Source organism: Apium graveolens, unplaced genomic scaffold (assembly GCF_009905375.1).
Source record: "Apium graveolens cultivar Ventura unplaced genomic scaffold, ASM990537v1 ctg791_1, whole genome shotgun sequence".
Lineage (NCBI taxonomy): Eukaryota > Viridiplantae > Streptophyta > Magnoliopsida > Apiales > Apiaceae > Apium > Apium graveolens.
The window spans coordinates 65,855-82,618 of record NW_027420739.1 but is presented as its reverse complement, the minus strand read 5'-3'; the positions used below and the strand labels follow the sequence as shown (position 1 = coordinate 82,618).

The 16,764-nt window shown below is 35.3% G+C and overlaps 3 protein-coding genes across 4 annotated transcripts; all 3 read left to right on the top strand.

The window, feature by feature from the left end:
• The first annotated feature begins 890 nt into the window (after positions 1-890).
• LOC141704481 (urea-proton symporter DUR3) lies at positions 891-4,618 on the top strand. The gene is made up of 9 exons (XM_074507729.1): positions 891-1,070; positions 1,685-1,792; positions 1,880-1,975; positions 2,159-2,241; positions 2,325-2,545; positions 2,655-2,923; positions 3,053-3,291; positions 3,380-4,029; positions 4,166-4,618. The coding sequence occupies exons 1-9, from the start codon at positions 891-893 to the stop codon at positions 4,459-4,461; spliced, it is 2,142 nt and encodes a 713-aa protein (XP_074363830.1). The 3' UTR covers positions 4,462-4,618.
• A 3,502-nt stretch (positions 4,619-8,120) lies between these two features.
• LOC141704483 (G-type lectin S-receptor-like serine/threonine-protein kinase RKS1) lies at positions 8,121-10,363 on the top strand. The gene is made up of 6 exons (XM_074507731.1): positions 8,121-8,251; positions 8,465-8,591; positions 9,038-9,248; positions 9,333-9,570; positions 9,901-10,054; positions 10,256-10,363. The coding sequence occupies exons 1-6, from the start codon at positions 8,121-8,123 to the stop codon at positions 10,361-10,363; spliced, it is 969 nt and encodes a 322-aa protein (XP_074363832.1).
• Positions 10,364-12,651: 2,288 nt separating this feature from the next.
• Positions 12,652-16,469, top strand: LOC141704485 (uncharacterized). 2 transcript variants are annotated; one of them, XM_074507733.1, is made up of 4 exons: positions 12,658-13,470; positions 14,865-14,920; positions 15,011-15,203; positions 15,945-16,469. In XM_074507733.1, the coding sequence occupies exons 1-4, from the start codon at positions 12,781-12,783 to the stop codon at positions 16,293-16,295; spliced, it is 1,290 nt and encodes a 429-aa protein (XP_074363834.1). In that variant the 5' UTR covers positions 12,658-12,780; the 3' UTR covers positions 16,296-16,469. The 2 variants fall into 2 exon arrangements, with proteins under 2 accessions (XP_074363835.1, XP_074363834.1); XM_074507734.1 differs by lacking the exons at positions 14,865-14,920; positions 15,011-15,203 and having other exon boundaries at positions 12,652-13,470.
• The last annotated feature ends 295 nt before the right edge of the window (positions 16,470-16,764 follow it).

The window sequence follows — 16,764 nt, the reverse complement described above, 5'->3', positions numbered from 1 at the left end:
TACCTTTTTTCTTCTACAGATTTTTAACTTGACAAATTTGCTTTTTAATCCAATTATGGGGTCAGTGTATGATATTTTTTACACATTTTAAGTTTATGACAAATGAGATGCTGTAGTTTGACTTTTGTTTTTACTGGACAATAATTTGATAATCTGATTTAAAAGATCTAACCAGAATGAAAGTTGAATCAAATTATATCTCATTTCGATTATTATATTTTAAAGATTTGACGGTCATGAAGGTAATTAGAATAGAGGTTAAATCAAATTATAACTCATTTCGGTTATTATAGTTTAATATAAATTGTTAATTTAATTTTATGCAGAATCTAATTGAGTTAATGCAAGCGGAATTCTTGATTAAAATTTCAAAATCTCATGTTCTTCTCAAAATGCTAAACACACTCTCAAATCTTTTAAAGTCCGTCATCTTATTTTAAAAATCATTATATACCGATGAATATTGTGAAATAAATTAAATGCCACTAGATTTTCAAATTGACTATGCCTCTTGGTTTTAGATTTGGATGCACTGTCCTACTCTTTTGGTTGGTCCGTTAAAGATTGACTTTTTACCACTTGCTATAACTGATCATCATTTGCAACTCATAGACCCCAGTTGGTGGGGTAAGCATTTGAATTTCACAACACGACGGAATCTCTGGTTAACAATAATATTGAATATACATGCTAAAGATTCTCCTACAAAAGCTCTGCCACTAGTTACATAGTTTGACTTGTAGTATATATAGAACATACCGCCAATAACAAAGAAAGCAAGTGTGAGTATTCTCTTAGCTGTGTTAAGCAACACCAAAGACTTATAATCCAATCTGAAACTTCTGTTTCATGATCATTGCACCAGCCCTTCTCAGTACATAAGGTATCTGATGGCTGCAAACTGCCCTCCTTTCGATTTTTCCAGCGAGTACTACAGCTTTGATAAAGGAGGAGGAAGTTGTGTGAGACAGGACAGTTTTTTTGAAGGCAAAGCTGTGTTGAATCAGGGTGTTGGTTATTCTGTGATTCTTGGATTTGGTGCTTTCTTTGCCGTATTCACCTCCTTTCTGGTATATGTTCTCATTCTTGTTTTCTTATTTTATATGACTTCATTTTCATCTTGTGTTTGTTAGGAACGCAGGAGGCGCATGCCCCTCCTGATATTATTGTTGGTTCTGAATATTGTAAAATTTGACAAAACTCTAAGTAGCTTTGATGGTTAGTGGAAGTCTGTTTGTTTTTATTGGTGTAGGTTTAAATCATGCTATATTTCTTATTTATTGTTAACAAAGTTTGCATTGTTTGATCAGCCAAAAGAACAAAGAACTGATATGTTCTCCTCCGGACTTAAAAACAAAAATCTTTCACCACTGACTTTAAAAACTCGTGTTTTCTTCATTGGTCTCTTTTCTATATGTATTTTAAGCTTATTGTTCTCTACACATCGATGTTTGATGTTAACGTCTCTCATTCATCAGAGTGTTTATATAGTATTGAACTACTTGTTAGGATCTGATGCTACAAACGACATTAGAGAAGTTGACTTATATTTGACCATTGTTCTGAAAATCTTATTATTTCTTTTGTACATAGAAAGGATCACCCAACAGTTACTATGTCCATAATAATTCTGTATTGTCATTTGTAACAATACTCTTGAACTTGCTTTCTGTTTCGTAATTAGGTATGGTTAGAGAAGCGATATGTTGGGTCACGTCACACTTCAGAATGGTTTAATACAGCAGGCAGAAATGTGAAAACAGGACTCATTGCTAGTGTTATCGTCTCTCAGGTGACAATACTATCTAGTTCTAGTACCTGGGAGAAAATTTTACGATATAATAAAGTCGACTGACATTTTTGCATTTACTTCGTAAAGTGGACTTGGGCTGCGACGATTCTACAAAGTTCTAATGTTGCATGGCAGTATGGAGTTAGTGGTCCGTTCTGGTATGCTAGCGGCGCTACCATTCAGGCATGTTTCATAGTGTCCCTTGTTCTTGTCAATTAGAAATTGATGTAGTACCCTATAGAAAACTATATATATTTTTATCCTAATACTTTATAAGATTAGTTCATATTAAGATTATCTTCTCATCATACCATAGTGGAAACCAGATGAATGCTGTTACATGTCTTAATGTTTGTTTATTAACAGGTACTCTTGTTTGGTGTAATGGCCATAGAAATTAAGAGAAAGGCACCTCATGCTCATACCGTGTGTGAAATTGTAAAGGCTCGGTATGTTAGAGGTCTATAACAAGTTGAACATATCCGAAACTTATTAATATAGAACTGATTTAAACATTAATACTTGTTTTCAGATGGGGGACTGCTGCTCATCTTGTATTTCTGGCTTTTTGCTTCTTGACAAATATCATTGTGACGGCTATGCTGCTTCTCGGGGGATCTGCTGTCGTGAATGCTCTTACAGGTGTTAATATATATGCTGCAAGTTTCCTTATACCGCTGGGTGTTATTGTCTACACCCTAGCTGGAGGATTAAAAGCCACCTTTTTGGCAAGCTACATACATTCTGTGATAGGTACAATTTACTTTGATTTTTCACTAAGTACCAAGTTCTCCATTGGATAGAATACTATGGAAGGGTCTCAATACACAACTCAAGAGCTTTGCTTTTTATTTGATTTCAGTGCATGTGGTTCTAGTGATCTTTGTGTACCTAGTTTACACAACCAGTAGTGAGCTTGGCAGCCCAGGAGCTGTATACAGACGTATTATGGAGGTCTCAAGCAAATCAAGGATTTGTCAAGAACCGGTGTCCCATGATAGATTTGGGCAATCATGTGGCCCAGTTAGCGGGAATTACAAAGGATCTTACCTGACAATGATGAGCTCTGGGGGGCTTGTTTTTGGGATTATCAACATAGTAGGCAATTTCGGAACAGTTTTCGTTGACAATGTAAGTTTCACCATGGACAACAAATAAAAAACAGATCAATAATTATATACAAACAGAACGCCCATTTGACTGGGTGTTGGCTTCACAATATTTTACTCATTCTAAAATTTTTTTTGTGCTTGATTCTAGGGTTACTGGGTAAGCGCGATTGCAGCGAGGCCTTCCTCAACCCATAAGGGTTACTTGTTGGGTGGATTAGTCTGGTTTGCTGTCCCATTCTCTTTGGCAACAGCGCTTGGTCTAGGGGCACTAGCTCTTGATCTACCTTTAACCGCAAGTGAGGCAGACCGTGGCCTTGTTCCTCCTGCCACAGCTATTGCCTTGATGGGAAAAGGAGGAGCAGTTCTTCTTCTTACCATGCTTTTTATGTAAGTTTAATCAGGACTCTTTGCATACACTATTTTTACTTGCAGCAAGTCTATTTAGCTGTGTTATAACATTCGCTTACAATGACAGGGCTGTAACATCTGCTGGATCTTCGGAGCTAATAGCAGTCTCATCTTTATGCACATATGACATATACCGGACTTATATAAATCCTACTGCTACTGGAAAACAGATCCTCAAAGTATCTAGAGGGGTTGTTCTAGGCTTTGGATGTCTCATGGGGATTCTTGCAGTAATGTTAAACAAGGCAGGAGTGTCTCTCTCATGGATGTATCTTGCAATGGGAGTCTTTATTGGCTCGGCCGTTATACCCATAGTTTTTATGCTTTTGTGGCGAAAAGCAAACGCAATAGGCGCCATTCTAGGGGCGATAATAGGATGTGTCCTTGGTGTTATTGTCTGGTTGTCGGTTGCAAGCATAGAGTACGGAAGAATAAATCTTGATACTACAGGTAGAAATGCACCAATGCTTGCTGGAAACCTTGTGTCTATACTTACTAGTGGTGCTGTTCATGCTATCTGTAGTTTCATGTGGCCTCAAAACTATGATTGGGATACCACTAAGAAAATAACAATGGTCGAAAAGGACAATACTGAATTGCCATCGGATGAATTCATGGAGGAGAAACTGATAAAAGCTAAGACATGGATAGTGAAATGGGGTATTGGTTTTACCATTGTGATCGTTGTACTGTGGCCTTTGCTTTCACTACCTGCAGGTAATATTTCATGTTCTACACAAAATAGTCCGTCAATATTTTTATATTAATTTTTCGAGTAGTTTAAGAGAAAAGAAGGAAAATGTTGCATAAAGCTATGAAATGTTCCTGATTAAAATAAATGAAACTTATGCAGGAGAATTCAGCAAGGGGTATTTCGCATTCTGGGCCGTCATTGCCATAGCTTGGGGTACCATCGGTTCAGCTGTAATTATAGCTTTACCATTGATCGAAAGCTGGGAAACAATAGAAAATGTCATTCTTGGCATGTTTACGAATGATAGACTGATGGAAAAAATTGAAGAACTGAATTTGAAGCTGCATACGATCATTTTGTCAGTACCAGAAGCCGAGAGAATCTACCTTCTTGAAAAAGGGAAAGCTAAGAAGAATGATGCATCTGAGCATAGTAGTCAAATCATTGATGCCTAGAGCAACAAATAAGTGGATGGTGCCAGCAGCAAGTAAATTATTCCATAGAAATTTCAAATGACAACGTTAGTTAGCATGGTGTGTATGTAAATCATTGTATTTGTGGTATGGTGCTAAAAGTATACTGCAGATAAATAAAAGTTTACACATTTGATCATATGTGAGTACAGCAAGAACTAAGATCCATACTTCTTGCATCTCTTCAACTCCATTTTCCAACTGCATATTCATTTTTACTTCAAATTCCCAGAATCAAACCAAGTCTTGTCTGAAACTTTGGATTAATGTTACTTTATAGTGCCTTCTATTGAACACAAAATGCTGTTCACAAGACTCCTAGTGACAGAGGTATAGTCACTTAAAACTGAAAAAAATTGACACGGACGTTCTCTGATCGAGTACCATAATCGTTGCTGTAAGTGTTGCCATAACGATAGAAAGTGCCATGGATGATGGATCGTCACTACAATTTACAAGGTAGCCAGAAAATTCCTGACCTATACAGCTATACTGCAAAACATTACCTTCATTGAACTACCAGAAAAGAGATTAGCTGCATGGATATTTTGGCAAGCTACTATGGATTTGATCATACTGTATTTAAGATATTTTATTACTGATTTAGATGTTCCTGTTGATTATTTAGAGATGATGAACACTAGTTTAGTTTGGTGTTCATGTTAACTATTATGAGACCTGCAAGGAGTATAATCATAGAGGAGCAGCAGCGTCACAGAATGATTGTTTAAAAATTTATTCAACCACTCTTCAGGGCAGATAAGGAACAGCAAGAGGCATTAAATTTTTGCAATAACCTTTCATAAATACATGCAGCTACTAGTTGGTTTAATCGGTTAAGCTTCATCAACACAGTACTGCACTCTGCTACTTGCGGCCTAATTATTGTCAATCCAGGGGAACGTTTACTTTGACATTGTCAACTCCTCAAGTCAACTTGGATTACTTGAATGCTCCACTTGATACCCAGAGTCTCCAGATGTTTGAAGAAGGGGTAGTAATTATTGATTGAAAACCAGCTAATTTTAAGGCCAGTGGAGGTACCATTTTGCTTGTTTTGTTTTCTTGATTTTTTAAAGGCTGCCCAGGATGGGAGTCTAGGTTAACCCTCTTGGTTCTGTCATTGTCGATTTTTATCTATGTTATCAAGTTCACAGAATAGAGCTTCTGCAGATTGATGAGATCATGCACTCCTGAGAGGGGTTTAGGATAAAAGTCAGCCCCAGTTCAAATTTAACTAATTTTTGTCGAGACAAACTCTGCTCTTCTTCATTGCATACGAATAATATTTCAAATGTCCAGTCCATGTAAATGTGTCTTGAACTCTGTCAACTAATTTCAGTATTATTATGTGAAAGCTAAAATAGTTGTTAAAGATTAAGTGCATTTGAACTTCACTCTAAAGTTTACACATAATTTCAAATTGAAAAAGGGTTGGGTTGGGTCGGGTTGATCGGTTTGAAAAAGGGTTGGGTTGGGTCGGGTTGATCGGTTTGTTCAACCCATCTGCAGCCCTACTTTAGACTGCACAATCCCAGACCAACATATTATTATTGTTATTACAGTTGAATGTTGCTTAATAAATACCGAAAAAATGAATGATCTCGATAAATAAATAGGGGTTTCAGCTTTGGGCACATTATCATAACAAATACTACACATCATAATACATCTATTTTAATGCTTTATAGTTTAAACCAATTCTTATCCATATAGAGTTTGTACAGCATTCTACATTCCCAACTATGATGTTGATCATCATGGGTTTCAAGAATACTTTCTGCATTATTTTGGTCAGCATTTGTTGTCTGTTTCATATCAGCATGTCTGCTAATACAATTACTTTAACCAGCTCTCTCTCTGATGCAAAAAATGAGAGCCTTTTGTCTTCAGATGGGAACTTCAGGCTTGGTTTCTTTAGTTCGTGTAACTCTATTAATCGCTATGTTGGTATATGGTTCGACAAAATTCCAGAACACAAATGTGGTATGGGTGGCGAATAGAGACAGGCCTTTAAAGGAAAAAGATGGCATTTTCAAGATTGATACTAATGGAAATATTGTGGTTCACTAGGGTGCAAATGAAAGTGAAGTTCTTTTGTCTACTAACATATCACCAGCTATTACGACTGTCAACTCAACTGCCAAGCTTTTCTCTTCAGGGAACTTTGTGTTAACAGCTACAAATGTCATAAGTAGCAAAAAAATCGATGTATGGCAGAGCTTTGACCACCCTACTGATACGGGTTTGGCTGGGATGAAAATTGGGGTGGATAGAAGGAATGTATTAAAGCGGGTTTTAACTTCTTGGAAATCTTTGGAAGATCCGGCTACTGGAGAGTACTCGGTCGTGGTGGAAATAGATAGTCCACCGCAGTTTTTTGTTTACAAGAAGTCATCACCTATATGGAGAGCAGGCCCATGGAATGGGCAGAGTTTGAGTGGTATCCCGACTGTTGCTTCCAGGCTCAAGACCTATGAAATGGATTACACCAATGAAACGTCACTCTTCAGAAATACTTATGTCATCAACAATGATGAGGTATTTCAGATTCAAAATTGAGCTTCTTTTTTTCGGTTTCTTCATTGTTTAAATGTAATTAGTGTCAATCGAGAGAGCCTCATAGACTAACAAATTATTGTTAATAAGCAATTTTTCTTCATTATAATGGTGTCATACCATTCTAAGTATACAAACAATGTCTTGTAACTTGAGCATTAATTCTTTTTAGCTCCATCCCTCCAGTTTTAGAACTAACAATCGGAGTGCTCTGGGAAAGAAAAATTAGAATATTCATGAACTCTGTGAAATGAAAATTTCTAACTCACCCCGAACTGAATGGAGTCATAAATATCTGTCCATCAGTTTTGCACCTTCAAACTCATGTATCAGTCCATTTCTGTAAGACCCCTTGTCTTCTTATGTAACTTATATTGTTAGGTATTTTGGTCAGCTACATGTGATGTGATTTTGATTTTAATAATGACATTGGCAGGTTTACATAACATTTGATTCCCCCGGGCCAGAAATTTTCAGAATACTTCAGCTGGATACCACAGGGATAGCACGAGAACAGATGTGGCACACCGGTCGCTCTGGTGGTTCCAGTAGCAATGAAGAGGGATCGAACTTGGGCTACATTTTGGGTAAATCAACAAGACCAGTGTGATCAGTACATGCACTGTGGCCCATCAACCATCTGCAACACCTTCAATAGTTCCTCAGAGTGTTCATGCTTGCCTGGCTATGAGCCAGAGTCTCCTGATGATGATGCGAAGTTAAAATGCATTCCAAAGAGGAAAGGATTGCACACTTGTGGGAAAGGTGCTGGAGAGGGGTTTCTGAAGTTACCTGGCATTAAACTTCCTGATGCAAAATTTCTAGATTTTTTGGTAATCTCAGCTTACAAGAGTGTGAAGAAGTGTGTTTAAAGAGCTGCAACTGAACTGCCTATGCCAGCGCAGATGACAATGTGGGTGGCCGTGGTTGCTATGCATGGTTCGGGGAGCTTAATGATGTCAAACAGTATCATTCTGTAGATGGACAGGACTTCTACTTAAGATTAGATGCAGCAGAACTATGTTTGTACATCTAATTAGCTCAATCTTTAGCTCGTTGTAATTATCATTAAAATTAATATTATGCAATTTCTTGTAACAGCAGCTAATCTGATGCTGAAGAGGAAGAAAAGTGACAAAAAGAGAATGCTTATAATCATTATTGCAGTGGTTGTTCCTGTAGCATTTCTATCCTCTTGTTTTTCGCTTTACTGGTGGAAAAATAAAGGAAGGAAAGGTAAACTAAAATTTTAACTTTATTGTAATAGCAGAAGAGACCTTCAGGATTTCTAAAAAGATTATGTAGTATGAGTTATCAAATATATCTAATGTTCGCAGAAAGAAATAAAAATGGCTGAGGGCAGAAGAAAACTTATTGAGAAATGATATTTCCAGATTTAGTAATCTAATATAAACTTGTCTGGCAGCCAAAATTTGAAGAATGACAGCAACATAGAGTTGACATTCTTCAGTCTGGACACAATCTTGACAGCAACTGCTAATTTTTCTTCTGCAAACAAGCTTGGACAAGGTGGTTTTGGCCCAGTTTACAAGGTAATGATTTGGCTTAATGATCACTTTAACCTGCAATTAATTGACACCGATACTTGAATCATAAAACATATATACCATAAGGCGCCACCGTTTAAAAATTGTATAAATGGAACCTGTCTAACGAAGGAATGTAGCAACTTTGAATGAGTTATAGTGAATTTAGGGATGATTTAAATCCGTGGAACTGACTTTGGGAAGCCAAGAAAATAATAAAACAAGAGGAATGCAATGTAAAATTCCCAGTCGTGTTCAGTATGCCCATTTATGGTCTAATGTACATATTTTAGGTCTACTGACATAACGAATCCCTCACCATGTGCAGGTTTTCTTATAATATCCAAACATGATAGGATCATAATATAGGCACATTTTAAACTTGATATCTGGCAAGAGAAGCTTGTTATTACGTATTCTCAAGTACATCACGCTTACAATGTGATATGCAGGGTCAACTATCAAATGGTCTGGCAATAGCAGTCAAAAGGCTATCAAAAAACTCAGGTCAAGGAATTTCCGATTTTAAAAATGAAGCTGTGCTGATTGCAAAACTTCAGCACAAGAATCTTGTCCGTCTTGTTGGATGTTGTGTAGAAGATGAGGAAAAAATGCTTTTACATGAATTTATGTCGAACAAAAGCTTGGATTATTTTATATTTGGTATAAAACTTCTTACTAGAAACATTTCCTTTATGTATATTGTGTTTATATATTGATCCCTAAACTCCTTTTTACTGGTTCAAGATGAAACCAGGAAGTCATTGCTGGACTGGCCAAAGCGCCACCATATAGCTGTGGGTATTGCACGATGGATCATGTATTTACATCAAGACGTCAGACTGAAAGTGATCCATAGAGATTTGAAAGCGAGTAATATTCTCCTAGATGACGAGATGAATCCAAAAATATCAGATTTTGGCACAGCAAGGATATTTGGACGGAACCAAAGCCAGGCCAATACTAGTAATATCGTTGGGACATAGTGTTAAATATATGATCCTATTGGGCCTTCCTCTAACACCTTAAGGTTTTAGATGAGCTGGTTACTCAACATGGTATCAGAGCTTAGGCTGGCGGGAGAACTAAGGTTCGATTCCCAGCCACCCCCAACAATCTCACAATTTAATGTGGACACTAAAGGCAATTGATACCCCAAAGATGGGTGCCGGTGTTCCACTCTTCGACCCATAAATGGGCTTGCTTTCGAGTGAGGGGGAGTGTTAAATATATGATCCTATTGGGGCCTTCCTCTAACACCTTGCCAGTGTTAAATATATGATCCTGTTGGGGCCTTCCTCTAACACCTTGCCAGTGTTAAATATATGATCCTGTTGGGGCCTTCCTACGGCCTTTTCTCTGAGAAATATGATGTTTTTAGTTTTGGAGTACTACTTCTTGAGATGATTATTGGAAGAAAGAACACTGAACTTTTCGATGATAGTTCCACCTCAAACTTAATAACTTATGTAAGCTGAAGTCATTTTTTGTTCAAATGATCTTTTATGTAATCAGATTACAGTACGACGATTACCCTGTTTTACTAATTTCAATGTATATTTCTGGAATACTGAATCAGACCTGGGAGCATCACGAGTATAAGGGACAATTCATTCTCGACCATGAGTGAGGTGGCGCGTTGCATTCAACTGGGGCTTTTATGTGTTCAGGAAAATGTAAAACACAGACCAACAATGTCAGATGTTGTTTACATGTTAAGTGATGCATCAAGTCTTCCTACAGCAAAGCAGCCTGTCTTTGCTGTTGAAAGAAGCTAGTTGATTTCAAGAGTGAGCCTGGCTAAACAATGTGTAGGCAGGGGTGGCTCTGGGCTAAGGCAAACAAGACCTACTCGTAGGAATTTATCTACAGTTATTTTGCAAACTGTTGTAATGTTCTTAAGCATGTGTGAGTGCATTTCAAATCTGTTTGCAGTTTGAAACCAGTTCATCACTCTTGGATTCAGTATGTTACAAATTTGATCCACTAAATACGAAAGTAATTTTTGTTTTTTACCTGCAGCATGCTGGGGATTACTATTCTCAATCTCAACTAACGTTATTGAAAGCTACACCGTTGAATTGCATAAAGTGTTATGCAAAAGATGCAACAAGGTTTATCGTCCGCTTTGGTTGAATTCCCAACTTTAACCTCAAACTCCTAAATTTGATTATAATTATACTCAAATTTAGGTCAGTTGATACTGTGCTAGTCATTAAACTCCCCATTTTAAGGAATTGCCATCTCAAACTCCTAAATTGATTATAATTGTATTAAAATTTAGTACAATTATATACTACCAGTATTTTTTAATATATGACGTTTAATTTTTTGAAACACATATTTAGGAGAGTTGACTACATAATTAGAATTATTATTTTTAAGAATTTTTTTTGAAAAAAATTATTTTAATTATACGGTCAAACCTTCTAAACAAATATGTGTGTCAGAAAATTAAACGTCATATGTTAGAAAACGGAGGGAGTATTGTGTCTCTTGAATATTGTGCTAGTCATTCATTGGATTAATTGAGGTACACTTAAACCGATTATGACCCCGTTTGGTATTACTGTTGCAGACAGCTACAACAGTTTTTTGTTTTTTTGCCGAAAAAATGACAGAAAGGTGTTTGGTAAATTTTAAAAGATGCTGTTTGGAAAATCGATTTTGGTCTAAAAGGTGCTGTTAGTAAAAAGATGTCCCTCATGCTTTTGAAAAAAGCTATTTTCAGTTTGTATAGGAAGTAACTATCAGTTTCACCATCAAACATTCTCAAAAATATTATTTTTATATATTATATATCAAAATATGTATAAATTATAAATAATTACAAAACAGTCATCTATTTTTCCTGACAGTATTTTTTCCACCAGCATTTTTTTTTACAGCACAACAGTTTTCAACAGCACAACCAAACATAGCCATATCACTGGATTATTAAAAAAAAAATCTTCGGATGCATTTGTCTTTAAAAAAAAGTTAGGGACCAATTAGATATGTCATAAATATGTACATTTTTTCAAACTCTTATAACATTCGAATAGGACTATTATAAGTAATTTCGATTTGAACTAAAAATTGGTTTTAAAATTTTCAAAATGAACCATATAAATTTTATAAATTCGGATTTATTGATGATACTTGAAAGTCTCCCCTTAGCACATGAAGGTTATTCGATTTCTTTAAAATAAAAATAAGAAAGTGGGTCGCTACTCTAACAAATATTGTGTTTTGCCCATTGTTCGATTGCTTTAATTATATATATTTGCTCCAAATTTTCATATAACATTTTGATAACAGATAAAAATTATGGAGAAACCAAATTAAGCGCAAGGAAAAGTTAAAAAAAAACTAGCAAAATTAACAAAAAAATACCAATTTTAGCTTTTGAATTTCACGTCAAGTTGATATCCCAGTTTATTTATATAAAATACTTCACTAACCATTTTTTTGTTGCGTAATTAATAATGATAAAATTCTGGGATTATAGGTAATAAACTCATAACAACTTTAGTTATTTAATCGTACTCACTTACAAGAAAATTAACAAAAAATATCAATTTTAGCTTTTTGAATATTTCATGTCAAGTTAATATCTCAATTTAAATAAAATATTTCACTAACCAATTTTTTTTAGAATTAGTAAGAATCGAATTTTAGAACAACAGAAATAAATTTATAACAATTTTAATTATTCAATCGCGCCCGCTTCACGGGAATACTTTATCAGATTCTAAAAACTAAAATTTTCTATTTTTTCCATTTTTTATTAATCTTTTTTTTTAAAAAAAAATGTTAAAGCTCCGACGAGTTCCATTTCATACTAAATATTATAACAAATAAATTATTATGAAAATCGTATTATTAAAAGAATGGACTCATGAGGTTGGAACAGAAGCTACTTGTTTATTGAGAAGCACAAATAAATAAGCAGCTTGTTTATTTAATGTTGTTTATTAAATCTGTCTGATCCTGATCTACTTACCCAAGAAAGGAGAGACAAAAAGTTCTACCGTTATTCATTAACAAAAATTCAAATCACTATATATACACACACATTACACATACATTCACATCTATCTCTCTCTATTAACACACATTATCAATATCAACACAACAACAGTGACCCACCACAGCAAAGCTACAAAACTCTCACTCAAACTCAAACCCATCTCTAACTCAAACTGTTTGAGCCATGGCTGCTGAAAAAACCCAACCTTTTCATCAAGAAAATCAAGAAAACCCCTCTTTAAAAATGGACACTTTTTCATCATATTTAGGCCTAAGCTTTGCAATCTTTCTTGGGTCTCTCCCAAAATCAAGTCTTTCACTAATCCCATCTCTCCAATCTAAAAACAAGGCACTTTTAATGAAGCTTCACCAAGCTGAAGCTGAGCTAAAAGAAGTGTATTCAAGAAGAAAAGAGGACTCTAAAGCTAATGCAAGAGTTGTTGAGATCTTTGCTAGTCATAGACATGCTTGGCAACAAGAAGAGAAGAGACTTCTTCATCAGATTGATGTCAGTGCTGAAGAAATTGCTCATTTGAGAGCTAAGCTTGAGGAATTTGAGAAATCTGAAGTTGGGTTTAAGTCTAATTTGGAGGACTTGAAGAGGGAAATTTATGAGAGGGATGAGATGTTGAATTTCATGTCCAAAAGGTCTTCGGAAATGCAGGAGTATGAGGTGGATTTAGGGTCTAGGTTTGGGAAGCTTAGGGTTTCAGATGGGGTTGATTCTTTGGAGGAGTGTTTTGTGGATAATAGAGGTGGGGTTCATAATTTGGATGAAATGAGTGGTGGGTATTTGCAGTCTGGGAATGACTTTGATTCGAACTTCTCGAATTTGAGCTCTAAATTTTGGGCTGAAAGAGCAACCCCTTGGCAGGTGTGTATCATCTTGCCTCCCTTAAATTAGTTTAGCTTTTTATTGTGATTATTGAAAAAGCCTCACTTCTATATCATCTGTTGGCATTTTTAGTTGGTTTTAATTTATTGCGTATATGGTAATGGCTGTCTTATTTGTGCAATTGTGCTATATTGTTGTGATGATAATATTTTGTTCATCAGAAAATACCTGGGAGTTCCGGAATTAGAGACGAGTTCTAATTATTTATATAAAGAGACATTTGGTAGAATACTAAATATACCCTGTTTATAGTTTTAAGATTCTGGACATTGTTCTGGTTAGGTTCTGGTAATGTTAACTTGTAGTGAATATTATATATCTGAATTCTGTCATGGTATGTTCATATTTTCATGTTGAAGTTGCTGAGCACATTGCAGTTGGCTATACTTCATTTAAAATGTGGTTGCTCTTTTTTATACTTTACTCTAATTAACTCTTATCTACTGAAGTAAAATTAGTAAAGTATATATGTTTCTCTAGTACTTTGTCCTTTTCTGTTAGGCACTTTGTCCTATCTATGTATCCCATGTTACTTGGAACAAGAAATAATATCATTAGAGAAACAATGGAGCTTGCAGCAGATATCTTGAACAGTTTTGAGATATTTTGAACAGTTTGGTGCCCATACATTGTTCTGTGCATAGCCACAATTTCAGTGTTTCTGTTATTGTTCATTGTCACTGGACCCCCATACAGGGTGATCTTTGTTTTTCTGTCCTCCAACCACTACTTTGGTTTTCTTAGCAACCCATCTCATTGCTTATTTTGGTAAGATATGTTGTGAAACTTTAAAGAAGTGCATCTTCTTTCCATAGCAGTGTAAGAACTGTTTGGTGGGTCATCCACCAATTTTTTTTGGCACTCATGTGATATTCAATATGAGAGACCTGAATTACCGCAGTTTGTTATGTGATCAATCTTTTCGATAGTCTAGTCTACTATGGACATATATGTTCACATTTCATCTTCCTCTATCTGTTATTCTTTGCCGTCCATCCTTGAGTTGTCATATATCTATTAACTGTCATCGCAGAATCCTTGTGATCTTGATTAATACTGGTGCAATAATACATATGAAACCAGTACTTCTTATCGTTTACAAAAGAGAGAGATTTATGACTCACTCTTCTGATGGGACTCAGCCTATAGAAAATTGATCGTTGACTCACAACTTTATTGTCTCTTCCGCAAGATTCAATCATATTTCTTGCCATTTCCTTTTATTTCCAAATAGAAAACTTATTTTTATCACTAAGTTATCATGATTTATATCTTGTATGAGATGTACATCGCTGAATAATATTAATTTTCACAGAAAGCCAGTCGTACTTTTTTTATGGCCAAGTTTTTTTAACTGCTTCAAATTTGTGTAGGATGTACAGTACGAATCCCCCGAATCTGTATATCATGTGAAGCATTTTGTTGCAAGGTAAATATGACATTTTTAGGAGGAAACCTCATTACAAAATATTGCTTATTATGCTAAAACTTATGTAAGAATTACCTGCTTCTTATTCAGAAGGGAATCCCCGTGGAAAATGGAAGGGGAATCTACAGGAATTTCTACTAAACTAAAATTACTCGAACAAGAGCTGTTGAATTTAGAAAGGGTTGGTAAAAATGATCTATCTAAGGTACCATCGCTGATGCGGAAACAAGCAAAGAGATATCAAACTCTTGCAGGAAAAATTGATGATCTTTGTCGAAGAATGGTACTGCTGTTTTTCCTTAAAGCCTCATAATTTGCATCTTATGTTCCAATCTATCAATAACTTTGGAAGCATATTAATTGTTTTCTTCTACTAAAATTTGGGACTGGAACCTGGATAAATTGTCCTTTTCTTTAGACGTCTTCTTGAGTTATTTTTGTATTTTCACTTGAAATGATTTGGATTGATGGGTTTTTTTCAATCACATGTTCCAGCTGTCACACTGTTATACTGTAATATCAAGTAAGTATTGAATTATATATGTATTCTCATTTTAGTTGTTTTAGATAGAAGTTTTTTTTTTGTTGTTTAGTAGTTTTGAACTTTACAAAAATAGGAAGAGAGTGTATTATTTGAGTCATATGCTTGTTTTATCTCTATGTTAGTCTTTACTAATTGAAAAAGTTGTGAAGAGAATCAATAATTGCTATATATGCATTTTACATGCCTACCATGTAATACTGATTCAGCATATCACTGAAAAAAGTAATCTTAAAGCATCAGATTGCTTATCTTGGCACCCTAAAGTTTCTGCTTGTGACCAACAGATATAGGTAGTATTTAAAGTGGCATGCAATTTGCTGTATAAAGTGCCATGTTTTTGCAGTGAATATATTCCCTCCTTGGCTCTTTGCCCCTGCGAAAAACATGCAAGAAATGAAGGGACCTGGGGGTGAACTGCCTTAATTGTTTTTTCTTTGATATTTGAATTAGTTATTTTCCTAAAAAGATGTTTATAAGCAGGCAAGTGATCAATGTGAAGCCGACCTCAGTCCAGAATTCCGGACACGAAGGCAGACTGAGTTCTTGCTGGAAGCATTTCGACTCCAGCAACGTGGATCAGAAACTGCGCAAAAGCTGATGGCACTCCAAACTGAGACAGGAAAGAGTTGTTTTGGGGACGCACTGGAAAGCCAGGCAAAATTGGCCACAAGTCGGTCAATAGGTTCGATAAAAAATAACTTCAGAGAAATCCAGAGAAACTTGGAGATATGGTTGGCCAGAATCATTGGAGATGTTGAAGGTTCACTTGCAAGAGATGGGGCTTCAAGATTAAAGGAATACAATGCTTCAAGATATCCTTTTGGTCAATAGAAAGATCAATACTTCTTTTTGGAACCTTGATCAAATATATCTCATCTTTTGGTAATTAGTAATTTACTTATCTAAGCTCTAGTCTTGTGCAGGAATATGACTTAATTTGTAAAAAAAACACTGTTTCTAAGGGTTAATTTAGATCGGAAGTGACTTAACTCGAGATTGTTAATATCTCATGTGATCCTCCTAGCATCAGACCATCTCCGACCCAACTTTAAATTTACACTTTTACACCATTTTAAATTCCTCTCCAACCCAACTCTAAAAAGTACAGCATTTTGATGCAACATCAAAAGTTATACCAAATTTATTTTTAGAATTTTTTTATATTCCTATATTATCCTTCTATTTCATTACTAAAAACAAATTTGTTTCATTGGTATCCAACCACTTTATTACTTTTAACTTTATTTTTGTATTTTAGGAATAAAATAACCTATATAATATAAAAATGGTGTAAAATCTG